The sequence below is a fragment of the Mytilus edulis genome, chromosome 9 (assembly GCF_963676685.1).
Source record: "Mytilus edulis chromosome 9, xbMytEdul2.2, whole genome shotgun sequence".
NCBI classification, from domain to species: Eukaryota; Metazoa; Mollusca; class Bivalvia; order Mytilida; family Mytilidae; genus Mytilus; species Mytilus edulis.
In genome coordinates, this window is record NC_092352.1 from 57,301,684 (window position 1) to 57,315,406 (window position 13,723).

At 34.1% G+C, this 13,723-nt stretch overlaps 1 protein-coding gene across 1 annotated transcript in view; it reads right to left on the minus strand.

Annotated features, from left to right (window-relative positions):
* Positions 1-12,915, minus strand: part of LOC139488619 (uncharacterized) — a 36,603-nt gene extending 23,688 nt beyond the window's left edge. Inside the window, exons 1-7 of the mRNA XM_071274349.1 lie at positions 12,839-12,915; positions 7,671-7,688; positions 4,931-6,175; positions 4,354-4,539; positions 3,210-3,385; positions 2,414-2,548; positions 826-986 (exon numbers count right to left, since the gene is read on the minus strand). Of these exons, the coding sequence (XP_071130450.1) occupies positions 826-986; positions 2,414-2,548; positions 3,210-3,385; positions 4,354-4,539; positions 4,931-6,175; positions 7,671-7,688; positions 12,839-12,875 (1,958 nt within the window). The 5' untranslated portion in view covers positions 12,876-12,915. The remainder of the gene's footprint in view (positions 1-825; positions 987-2,413; positions 2,549-3,209; positions 3,386-4,353; positions 4,540-4,930; positions 6,176-7,670; positions 7,689-12,838) is intronic.
* Between the last annotated feature and the right edge of the window lie 808 nt (positions 12,916-13,723).

Consider the following 13,723-nt stretch of genomic DNA (forward strand, 5'->3'; position numbering starts at 1 on the left):
AGTTATCCGTTAGGCGTCCGTTCAAGCTATCCGGTAAGGTGTGACCGAGGCTTTAACATCGTCGGAATTCAAAACGTAATTATCAATCGACCAAGGAATCAATTTCAGCTGACATCTATAGCACATTCGTCAAAAAAAACCCTCTAGGTTATAAACTTTTTGACTGCTTCAAGTTTTTAGCACGTTTGAAAACACGACAATTACTCTGGCTACGCTAGACATTGCATGCTGGTTAACAACCAGGGGTAGGTCATTTGTTATCAGTGTACTATGGTTATATATATTTCTATGCGTATATAATAAATGTAACCATTAGATTTATTTTTGCGCAAAATTTAATAAACATACAATAACATAGCAACAACATGGAACGCTTAAATCGTGGGCAAAACGGTAGAAATGACCAACAGTGGCAACACAAAGTAACCTAAGAATGAATGAAATAAATAAGACCGAGTAGAGAATTCTATTTTTTCTTTTATTAATTTTAGTTTTCTGCATTAAAGCTTTCTGGACGCCAATACACAATGCATTATATTTTAATTTTAGTACATAAAATAATTGTATAAGTGTTTGCTGTTAATTGTAACAGAATTAATATATGAGTTTGATTTGATTTAATATAATATCAATATTTAAGTCCATTCACTTTAAAATGCAATTTTATGAAGATTAAAAAATTATTCACTAAAGTTATTTAAGCCATCATGAAATGATCGCACGGTGTTTATATCAATTATTTGAATGATTTATTATCAAAACATCTATTTATACAATAATTACTTTTTAATTTATAAGATGTAAGTAAAATATTGGTAAACTCACTTATCAACCATGACGTCAGGTGGTGCTATTTTTAGACAGTCCATGTCTAGAATATCAGGCGAGTATTTCATGGTCAAATTCCATTGTTCTTTGTCCCAGTTCGAGCAGTTCCTCACGTCAACAAGTGATGCAATTGTTTTTGCATCTGCTGTTCCTGAGGCCTACGAATAAATATGGTTAATAAGTTTAGATGCTGTAAAACAATATTTATAAATTGAGAACCATCAGGAGGATGCTGATGAAGTACGATTCAAATTAAATGAATGTTATAAGGTCAAGAATCATGCAGGCACTACTCCCTTTTCTCTAGAGAGTAGACCAATATTAATAGACATACTATAATAAGTCCAATGTTACTAACAATTAACATATGCATAATCAATGAACAATTTTCTCGTATTATTATTCTAGTATTGACTTAACAAAATGTATATATATATATGTCAATAAATCTAATCAAATGATTATTCCCTGGGCAGGTAGTAGAGGGTAGCAGGATACGTCAGGAGAAGCGGCTTGGAGTCTTTATGGTTTTTGTAACAAGCAATATTTGATGAATACTGTTGTAATGTTGTTAAGCAAATAAATAAAAATACAATCATGTACTTATTTTTTTAAAGATGATGATGCACATTCTGCTTAGCATCTATGTTCTTACAGGTTACATGTACCGATGGTGTATGGTATTTTGTCCAAGTACTTGTTTCCGCAAAATTTCTTTCAAACAATACATCATTTTTAGCAGAACAGAATAAATCATAAAATCTTATCTTTTATAGAATTACAATGTACATTGGGTCGAATTTCGTCAAAGCAAAATGCAGAAAAACCATAATTATATTTATGAGTAAAACCAGAGACATATAATACAATTTATATGTCTCTGGTAAAACTAATGTATATAAGGTGCTAATATCATACATATAACAAAAACTTAGTATATGAATATGTTTGTGGAAAAAACATTGCAGGCATTGAAATGGCCAACCGCTTGACTGTTAATACCTTATGGCTAGAAAATGCCTTAAATTTAGCGTTCCTGCTGGTAAATCCGGAAATATTAAGCTTCAACTTTACAACCATGATTTTATTAATGATACTGTGTACTCTGCTTCTTTACCAGGAATCAACTAGCGTGGTTGAGAAAACATATGACATTGGGAATATTTTAGACACCACACATGAAATAAATATTCCCATAAACACGCCGTGTTGAAGACCGTACTTTGACCTACAATGGTTTACTTTGAGTAATATTGTGACTTGGGTCGAGAGTTGTCATATTGGCACTCATACCACATCTTCTTATATCTATGTACAGATAAAACTTATCTTGAAATCAGAGCATTTTTACCATGTGCTTGCAAACTGTTTCGTAGAGATCCTGTGGCATGATGCAGAACCGAATGTGTGGATTTATATCTATTTATATCAAATTATACAAATAATTTAACTTTTAAATTAGGTATAATTTTGAAAAAAAAATCAGTTTACATTATTGTATTTTAAACTTTCATCCAAATATACCTACAAATTTATTTTTTTTAATTAAAACACGAGAAATTCATTGAATTTTTGAAATTCTTACCAGCAGAATTCTGGCACAATCTATATTTCTGTCAATGGCTACCCTGGTAAAACAGTCGATATATTCAAGACCTTCACACATTACTAGCTTTTGATCTTTATTCATTAGTTGAAACATGTTGCGCTCAACAATTGACTGAAAAAGAAAAAAAATGCACTAATGCCACTAACAAGTCCATATGTGTGGAGTTCATGATACTTTCAGCTGACATGGTAGACTTGTTTTGCTGAGAGTGTTCTAGAGTAAAGGTAGGCGAACAATAAACCAGCGGGACATTGAAACGCATAAGAGTTCAATAAACCGACAACATCATGGCGTCAAAAAGAATGAGACCAACAAACAAATAATAGTACAAAAAACCACAGCACGAGCATGGGCTTTCTCATGTGCTCCAGAAGGGTAAGCAAATCCTGCTCCACATGTGGCACCCTTCGTGTTGCTCGTGTTAGTACACACCCGGTAATAAATCTAATACGGACTTTTTCAAATGGATTGTTTCTGCATCTTTCATCATACTAACAATGTATGACAGGAACATCGGGAAAATAAAAAAATAGTTGGTTGTTCGGTGTAAAACAAGGCTATAATTGTCCACTTTTACAGATGGTGACTTGGATGGAGAGTTATCTCGTTGGCACTCATACCACATCTTCATATTTCTATAAACCAAAATCAAGCGTCACATCTTGCTGTAACGCATTATTTTTTTGTGGAGACTGTCGTCTAAAATCTAAATATAAAATAAATTCTTCAATGTTAAAATATTAAAATACACGGTAGTACAGTCTACATTTACCTCGAGAATGGCGAAAGGAACCTTTGGTAAAAGTCGTAAATCTGCAACTGAAACTGTTCTTGGGTCTCTAATAAAACCTAGTAGATCATCTTTTCCTTTTTGTTTCAGAACAGCCCAAGTCTTCATGTAGAATTCAATACCATCACAAGTTGACATATATGCGGTTGTTGTGAACACTTAAAATAAAAATCACATGTCCATCAATTTTAAATCTAAAAAATCATCTGATACTGTTATTAAGTGTGATGTGTTTCATCATTGGTGAAGATTTTTTTTGTAGATTAAGTGCATGTCATTTAGTGTAGATAGTTTTATTTTCTTACGGAATGTCTGGTTTCTTATTGTCAATATAATATTACTAATTTGAGTAAAATAGTGCTGTTGGGTTGCTGTTTCTTTTACATAAAAAAAATCCTATTAATGAAGTAAGAATTCATACCTAAAGTTCGCATCATAAAAGTACTATCTATTATTTTCGAAAATTGTGAACGAAACTGTTGGCAATGGTCGTAAACCTCCAAACACCGGTTATTTACCTTTAGAGTTATTTCCGAAAAAATATTGCTGAGAGCTTGCTTTCAATAAATATGAACGATCTTTTTAATAGTACGGAATTTTTCTTTCTTTCGTGTTTCTTTTTCTAACTTCTAGCATACTACTGATCGAGAGTTATGTTCACTACTTTCTTCAAGTATATTTTTTGATATACATGTAGGTCTATAATGAATTACATTGAATATCTGATTCCGAATTAGTACATTTTTTAGACACTTTCAAAAAGAATCGCTTCAGACCAACTAAAAAAGACTTAATTGAACATTCCCATTGGTAGCAGTAGAATTATTTGTACCCAAATGATAGAAATAATCGAAAATGATATCAGCGTTCTTAGTTCACTCGAAAGACTTGACTGTAATGAGTCAATATCTTACGCTTAGGAATTTTTGACTTGTTTGGAATTAGCAACCAATTATTTGGAATTATTCCTTTAACAATGTGTTTGTTTTTATTTGATGGTCTTCATATATCTTCAGATATCCAATACTGGCGTCACTGCCCCCCCCCCCCCCCCCACCTTTTTCCCCCAATACACTGATATGCATTAAATCAGTTTCAGTAGCTATAACATTTGGAATGTACTTACATGAAGTGTTGTGGAGAAAATCATAATCGTCCTGGGTTCTCGGAAGCCAAGAACTATAAAATTTCTGTTTGATGACACCAAAATCATCAAATGCCATGCAAACCTTTGTTTTGTCTTTGAATAACTGACACGATTGGCATTCCATGGGACACGGGAAACTCGCAGGCACAGGTGATCCGGTTGGTACTGATAAAATATAAAAATTATAAAATATTTATAGATTTATTTTAAAAGATATTAGACCTTTATTTCTGGCATCAGATTCATTTTTAATCTGATGAGATCTATTTTATCAGTTAAAGTACCAGTTTTAAATGTTGTTGCATTATTGAAACGTGACTTATGTGGATGTTTTGATTGGTCAAAATATGATTAACAAGAACGACGAGACTGTGCAATGCAAGTTTTGAAACCGGAAGTTTAATATTACTCGTTGTATTTAATACTATCATACTTCATATCGAAATGCCAAATTTTGATTGGTTTATACTAGGAGACTTATGAACTAAATAACTCTTCACGAAGTCAATCAAAAATATGCAAATGTATTATAAACATATCCACAATAAGTACTCACCTATTGGTTTGATAGAGGGTAAAGCTGGCATTGACGGTATATTGGCTGGAAGAGTCAACCCTCCAAAAGGATTAGGTGGCATTGACGGTCCATTTCCTGGTAAAGTAAACCCTCCTTGCGGTTTTGGTGGCATTGAGGGACCGTTAGCTGGAAAAGTCATACCTCCATGAGGATTCGGTGGCATTGAAGGTCCGTTAGCGGGAAAAGTCATACCTCCATGAGGATTCGGTGGCATTGAAGGCCCGTTAGCTGGAAAAGTCATACCTCCATGAGGTTTCGGTGGCATTGAAGGTCCGTTAGCGGGAAAAGTCATACCTCCATGAGGATTCGGTGGCATTGAAGGCCCGTTAGCTGGAAAAGTCATACCTCCATGAGGATTCGGTGGCATTGAAGGCCCGTTAGCTGGAAAAGTCATACCTCCATGAGGTTTCGGTGGCATTGAAGGTCCGTTAGCTGGAAAAGTCATACCTCCATGAGGTTTCGGTGGCATTGAAGGTCCGTTAGCGGGAAAAGTCATACCTCCATGAGGATTCGGTGGCATTGAAGGTCCGTTAGCGGGAAAAGTCATACCTCCATGAGGATTCGGTGGCATTGAAGGCCCGTTAGCTGGAAAAGTCATACCTCCATGAGGTTTCGGTGGCATTGAAGGTCCGTTAGCGGGAAAAGTCATACCTCCATGAGGATTCGGTGGCATTGAAGGTCCGTTAGCGGGAAAAGTCATACCTCCATGAGGATTTGGTGGCATTGAAGGCCCGTTAGCTGGAAAAGTCATACCTCCATGAGGTTTTGGTGGCATTGAAGGTCCGTTAGCGGGAAAAGTCATACCTCCATGAGGGTTCGGTGGCATTGACGGCCAATTTGCTGGGTAAGTCATCCCTCCAGAAGGGTTCGGTGGCATTGACGGCCAATTTGCTGGGTAAGTCATCCCTCCAGAAGGTTTCTGTGGCATGGACGGCCAATTTGCTGGGTAAGTCATCCCTCCAGAAGGTTTCTGTGGCATAGACGGCCAATTTGCTGGGTAAGTCATCCCTCCAGAAGGTTTCTGTGGCATAGACGGCCAATTTGCTGGGTAAGTCATCCCTCCATAAGGATTCGGTGGCATTGACGGCCAATTTGCTGGGTAAGTCATCCCTGCATAAGGATTCGGTGGCATTGACGGCCAATTTGCTGGGTAAGTCATCCCTCCAGAAGGATTCGGTGGCATTGACGGCAAAAATCCAGAAAGAGGGTTTTGAGCAACAGTGACTTAAAAGAATACAAAAATTCATAAAATTGATATTGGTTTTACATATATATATAAGTTGCTCACATCCACTTTATTTTAACTTTGGTGGACAGTTGTCTGATTGGCAATCACACCACATCACCTTATTTGTATAATCGAATGTAAAGAAATAAAATATAATATATACTTTTAATGGTGGTAAATTCCATTTAACATTTTGATATATTAAGACAATTGTCCGGCATATTTCTTAAAAAACATCAACAGTTTGTGTGTAGATATGGTGATGTCAAATGTAGAGAACGATTGACTAGACTAAGTTTACATTATCGCAGTGATGGAAAACGCAGCATACCTACCCACTTTTTAAAATGCCCATAGGGGTTTCACGTGCAAGATGGCTCTTATAGTCCAACAAAACCATTAAAGGGGCCTTCAAATACATTTTAATGTTGTTTTTTGTTTGCTTCTTTATATTGTAACAAGCCTATAACCATTGTAAAATGAATTGTTTTGTTTAAAGTTGTGGACAAAATTGCTCTTTCAAAATTTCCATTAGGGAACCTACAATGGGATGACCCCCCCCCCCCCCCCCCCCCCCGCAAATAGTGACAGTTGGCATGTATGACACAGTATATTGCATATAAAAGAAATTATAAGTCAATGAATATGACGTGCAAAGTACGAAAGATACAACTAAATAACGTGTTGTTTATTAAAATTCATCAAACTGAGATAAACCGAAGTAAAAACATTTAGTGATGTCACATACATTGTTGTGTTAAATTTGGTACTGTACCTCACTTATTTACTTTGTGAGACCATAAAATAATCGTGATACGTCACGTTTTTCGTTTTGTTTTAAGGTGGCTCGGGCCTATTCGAAGTTTCTATCAGAAGTGCCGTATTTTTGGTTATTTTATTCTTTGAAGAAAATGAATCAAATTGGTCGAAAAAAAATAGGGGGTCACGGACCATTTAAGATCAAAATTCTACTTTTAAACAGGTATGTAAATGGGACCATTTTCAATGAAATGATAGGGAAAATACAGGTGTTGACATATTTTTATCGGAATATCAAAAAACCGTTCTATGACAATTTGTCCAAAACTGTTATATGAATAGCTGGAATATAGCTTCAAAGAATGAGACAATAAAAAACATAGGTCACCGATAAGGAAAAACAAATATTTTGCCTTAAAACCCAAATTTTTGCGGGAAAATGGTGAAAATGGGTGAAATGTCATTTTGACCCTTTAACAAATACGGAAAATAACGAAAATATTCTATAAGTCACATAACTACAATGAATTAACATTTCTAATCAATCAAAATATTTTAAAAAAAATTATCAAATTTACGATAAATACTTTTGTAATTTATGCGTGAAATTATGCGCAGTCGAATAGTCCCGAGCCACCTTAAAGACAACGTGAATATGAATTAATATTTTTTGATTTAATCGGTAGATTGGATATTATAATCCAAATATTATTTTCATATTTGTTTACTTACCATAACAGGTCAGGAGCCCTACAAGTAGAAACAATAAATGTTTGATGATAGTTTTTAAAACTGAGGATTCAGGGGCGGATGCAGGAATTTTCGAAAGGGGGGGTGCTAACCCAGGGCAAAGGGGGGGGGGGGGGGGGTGCAGGGGGGTGCAAAACATATGTCCCGATACAAATGCATTGATCGGCAAAAATAAAGAGGGGGTGCGCACCCCCGGAACCCCCCCCCCCCCTGGATCCGCCACTGGGATTTTTATTTCTTTATATGTCTATCAATACAATTGTGTTCACCTAATACATACATTGTACTCTTTTAGATATATGTATTAGACTAAATAAAGAAGAGCCTAGGTGGTTGAGTGGATAAGCGCGTCGAGCATAGTGCAATGTTATTTGGTGACACGATATCTCAGTAGCACGAGTTTAAATCCCGGCGAGGGAAGAAAAAATAATTAGGCTGATGTATAGAATGATAAGAAGAATTATATATATATTGAAGCTGTATGAAAAAATATAGTGCCAGAAACTTCGTTAACTATGTAAATCTTATACTGAAACATTCAAATTGAGCAGTATTTTGTATAAAGACCAAATGTCACTACAAAATTAAACTTCAAGTCATTTTCTGTCACTACCAAAGTTTATGGTGAGAAAACCCTAGGGTTGATAAATTTGATTTTTATCTAAAAAGATGCGTTTTCTGTTAACAGAACAACACCATATTACATTTTTTTTTCTATTCCTAGATATTTTGAATTCTAGTCGGCAATATAATTTAAATATCTTAAGAAATTATGGTTTCACACATATATAACTCTGAACTGCTTAAAAGGCTATTATTTTATTTAACAATATCCAATTTGAAATGTTTTAAGTATAGTAAGCAAAGACTTTTCAATCCTTTTAAGATTGCATTTAAAAGTTTAACGTAAGTATTTGTTATGACAATCATTTAGTATTAAAAGCAGAGTGTTAAATGCTTGGCATAGACATTTAAAGCTTAAATAATTTTCATTACAATAACCTTCCTTCAATACTAAACGTCATCTCCGCGGTCTAATTATTATTTATAATTTCAATTCATTATCTTAACAATAAGCAGGTTAAAACGTCGCAGGTCAGTTTAAAATGTAGGTGTAATCCTTATATCATAATTGAATTATAAAAGTTATGCCCTGCCAAAGACAAGAATGGCAATGAACAATGATTAACTTAATCTCTACCCTACAGTTCTATTGAAAATTTGTAAAAGGCTGATTTTTTTCAAGATTGTTATAAAGTTTCTATGGACCTGGAACCCTGTATCAAAATATAAAAAAAAAACAAGAATGTGTCCATAGTGCAGAAATGCACCACTCGCAATATCATTTTCTATGTTCAGTATGTTCAATGGACCGTGAAATTTGGGTGAAAGTTTAAAGTTGATTGGACTTCATCTTCTTCAAAAACAACTTTGACCAAAAACTTTAGCGGACCGACAGACAGACGGACAAACAAAAGTAGCTAAATCATGTGTTTCGACAGTGTGCACAACATAACTGTCTCTTTGCATGCACCTTGGAATTCAGCCTAGTCAAAATGTCATGATAATCATGGACTTGCAATAGGATGCAATCGGAATTAACCATCTAAAAGATAAATGACCGCAAAAACATGTGAGTGTGGACACAGACATATTGCATTGCATGGTCATCAGTTCACATAATAATGTTTTTTTTTTTCTTTACTATGTAAAATTCCCTGAAATGTTGGTAATTATAGTCACTGTCGACAGGACGTAATGTAAAATTAAAGAGCTTGACATATTTTTTTCCTTTTCTTTTTGCCTTTGAGGTTTTATTTCAATTCTGCATCAAATGAATAAATAAACAAGAATGTCAGTAGTGGTTTACAATTAGTTATAACTGTAAGCGTGTATTGGGCGAACGAGAAGCATACCTAAGCGTTTATCGGGCGTTCAAGAAACGTATGGTTGCGTATGACTGGCGTTTGTCTAACGTAGATGAAATGTACGCTACGAAGGAAAAATGTTTCCTGAACGTATTTGAGACGCGTCCCGGTCGTATCTTGAACGTTCTATTATGAGGTGTTTGTTACAAACACACTCGCATACGTTTTAGTTAAAGTCGAACGATCTCGAAGCGTATACAACGTGCCCTAAACGTGTCTCAAACTTATCTGTAGCGCGTTAAACGCGCTTTTAGCGTATGTAAATATAACGTGCGTGTAGCGTACAGGTACAAATGTATACGCTAGACACACGCTTGAGCTGGATTCAAGTTTTTATGCTGCATAAAAATTTCCTCGAGTTGTAGCGTTCACCAAGCGTATACCTTTGTATTTCGAAGTACTTCAAACTTATGCAACGCGCGTTTAACGATTGTTAAGCGTTCCTCTGGCGTGCAACTAACGTATACCGACTTTGTCAATTTTCTTTGTACGTTTGGTGCACGCCGGTCTATACGCCAATGTGTGACGCCGTTCAAATTAAATTGGTGTAGAAATTATAGACACCCGTATGGCCTTCAACAATGAGAAACAAAACCATACTGTATAGTCAGCTTTAAAAGGCTCTAACATGAAAAATATATACAAAACAAATCACGGAAAACAAATAGCATGACAGACATAAACCAACGACAACCACTAAACTATAATAGGCTCCTGACTTGGGACAGACACATAAAAAATGTGGTGGGGTAAATAGATATAGGAAGATGTGGTATGAGTGCCAATGAGACAACTCTCCATCCAAATAACGATTTATAAAAGTAAACCATTATAGGTCAATGTATGGCCTTCAACACGGAGCCTTGGCTCACACCGAACAACAGCAAGTAACAACACGTGTTTGTGAGTGCTCAACTCTCTCTCTAACCTAGGACAGTGTTATAACAGCAGAACATAACAACAAAAGTCTACACATCAGTTGAAAAAGGCTTGACTCATCAAATTGATACATAGTAAAAACATTGAGCAAAAACACAGACAGGACGTTGCTGGGTATAAACTGTTTAACGAGTGGATCCTCGGAATTTTGTAAGAAATCAAGTTATCGACACCCCTGGTTTTATGATAACTTACTAGTATAACAATCACGATTTTTACGGCTTTTTTTTATGGTAGAATAAATGGTAGTATATGTAACTATTTCAGAAAGATTTGTTTTACAAAATCTACAAAAGTATGCTATACATGTATATTGTTTTTTTCTAAAATAATGCTCGTGCTTTTGGTATATTTAATATAAAGACGGAAATTTTCATCGGTAAAGGTAAAGTGAATGGCACATGTTTTATTTTCTGAATTTACTTCTTTCGAGAATTATGTAGGTGTATCAGTGGGCTTTCTATAGAAGTTATTTTTGTTAGCCAGTCCGAACAAGAGTACCATGTTCTGTGAGGCTTTGTTATCTGGAACAACAACAATTACCTCATGCTTCTTTAAAGACTTAAGACACCAGTATGCAGAACGTTCATTATTGTACATGACAGCATCGTTAGTTTCAAAAGCTTATAAACTGATAGATATTTCAAATACTAGGCACGGCATTGCATGTTTAGAAACAAATATTCTTCAAGATGAGAGGAAAATAAATCAGATCAAAATTATAGAAAGTACAAGTAATCACACAATGTCATAAGAATATTTGAAAAAAGTCAAAAGGCTTAATATAACTATGTATGAGAATAAAATCCACAGAATAAGGAAAGGTCCTTAAAAGCTCAAGAGCAACCACGCAGTTAAAGACGGAATAAAAATCACAATATTAATAACTAGGACAACTTAAAGTTCCTTCCATTGGGAAATTGCAAGTAATAAATGACAATCAAGAAACAAGACAAAACCGGAAATACAACCATTAATATAGAAATATTCAATTGGTCTCGAAACAGACTAGTGTCACCTACAGTTTACATGTTGTCCTTCATAAGTTCTATGTTCGTTATCTCGAACAGACTGACCGTTGACCAAAATGATGCCAACATTGATGCTGCAAATCGATAATCAAAGAGATGGTCTTCTATATTTCCCTGAAGACAGAATCCTCCGGAGAAATAAATCATAATACTAGTAAAAAGAATAACTACATGTATATAAATTTATATGAGTCATGTTAACACCATTTACGGCACCTGATATCAACGAAAGTGTTGCAAAAATAACTGCATAGTCGCTTAATACAGAATGAAGTTGAACTTGGTGAATGAAAAAATATAAGAAATTAAAAAAAAAAAAAACATATTAAGAAATTACACAGTTGTCTTCTCGATGAATACAGCTTTCATTTGAACTTGAAATTGGTGAAATAAAACAAATAAACATATAAAAACGCCTATTGAAAGTACAAGTCTCTACAATATCCTTTAATATTTATCTCTAAACGCATTTTTTTTTTATATCTATGGCGGGGGGGGGGATTGGGTTGGGGGGGGGGGGGGGATTTTTTTATACTCTATATTTTTCTTCCAAATCTCAATTTCTTCCTCATACTGGTTAACACTTCATGGTAACTTGGAGAACATTTGAAGGGTCGTGTTTTATGTTTAAAAAGGATCAAATTGTTTAAATGATTTATTCACTTCTTGTTGAAAATAAAAAAATATTATTTAGACTTTTTTTATCCAGACAGTAGTCATACACCCTATATATCACAGAATCACACTAAGTTTAACCGAAATTGACGGTTTAATGCCTTTTCTTTGAATATTATCATTACAAATTTAAACATCTTTTAAACTACATGATTTCATCACAGTATAACGTCCTGACACTGATATTAAAATCAATGTTCGATTTATTTATTTCTATACTAAGTTTCTAACATGATGAAGTACACCAGCTATCCAGTTGAAAACTTGAAAAAAAATAACCGTTTTTGATTTCAGTAAAATTAAACTCATTTTGTGGATATTTATGTCAGGATAGATTTGTTTGATAGTTGACTTTATTCCTCACCGAGGTGTTCTGTTCAAGTAAAAATTGCATTTATTTTAGTTAACATTAGATTGTCAAATTAAAAAGGGTATTTTGAATTAGAACATCTTCAGAAATTTTGAAAACTTTAAATTCACCATTTCCACTTTTAATTTGTTTTACATTTTTTTATCAACCTGACATAATAAAAGGCAGCACACATATTTTTTATAGAACAGTTTTAAATCATCATACCTGCTCCAAGAAAAAACAAAAACATGTAAGAATCCATTCTTGACCCACCGACCTGCAGTGGAATAATGTTCGTTTTAAACCACAAATTTTAATATATATCCGATGATATAGTTTAATTATAAATATGGATTGACCTAAAACATTTCCATTGTTGCTTTAAATTCTTTAAAGCAACACGCTTTACCTTGTTGCTTAGCTATTTTTCAACAGATTTTTATAACTATTTGATCATCTTCGATTTTAGTAATTTTTATTCATTTTAGTAAATATAAAACAATTAAATATTTTAACAGTTATCATTTTAATAGATGGACACGCGGAACGACTAGTAAATATTGAATTACTATTTGCACTGGTATTATCGATATTATTACCCAAGGGAGTTCAAAAACAGAAAGGTTATGCCAATTATTTTCAAAAGACCAATAATGCAACAAATTAAATGTTTTCTACTCGAAGCAGAATACCTAGTTATAAATATTTCATCCATCTTCTTTGAACTGAAAAGAGAATATGCAATATTGCAGTTTTATCTAATGAATTTTTTTATATTCCTGACGTAATACTTTATAAATATTATATGAATGTTTCACTTTCTTAGACAAATAACTTTGATGTTATTTTCAAGCTATGAAGCGACCAATGAAACATTAAAAAGAAATAAGAAATAATTAAAAAAAAAAATAGCAATATGTGCAATGTCAGTAACTTTACGTATTGAATATTTATTATCGCTATTTCGTGCATTTTTCCCGGTTGATCTTTTTTGTGATAATTTTCATTTCATGCTACTTGCTTGAGAAGGAAAATAATCACTAGAAACTAAGTAGGCACATGGCGTTGCTAACGAAATTGACATGAAATTGACAACGTTGTCAAAGGTAA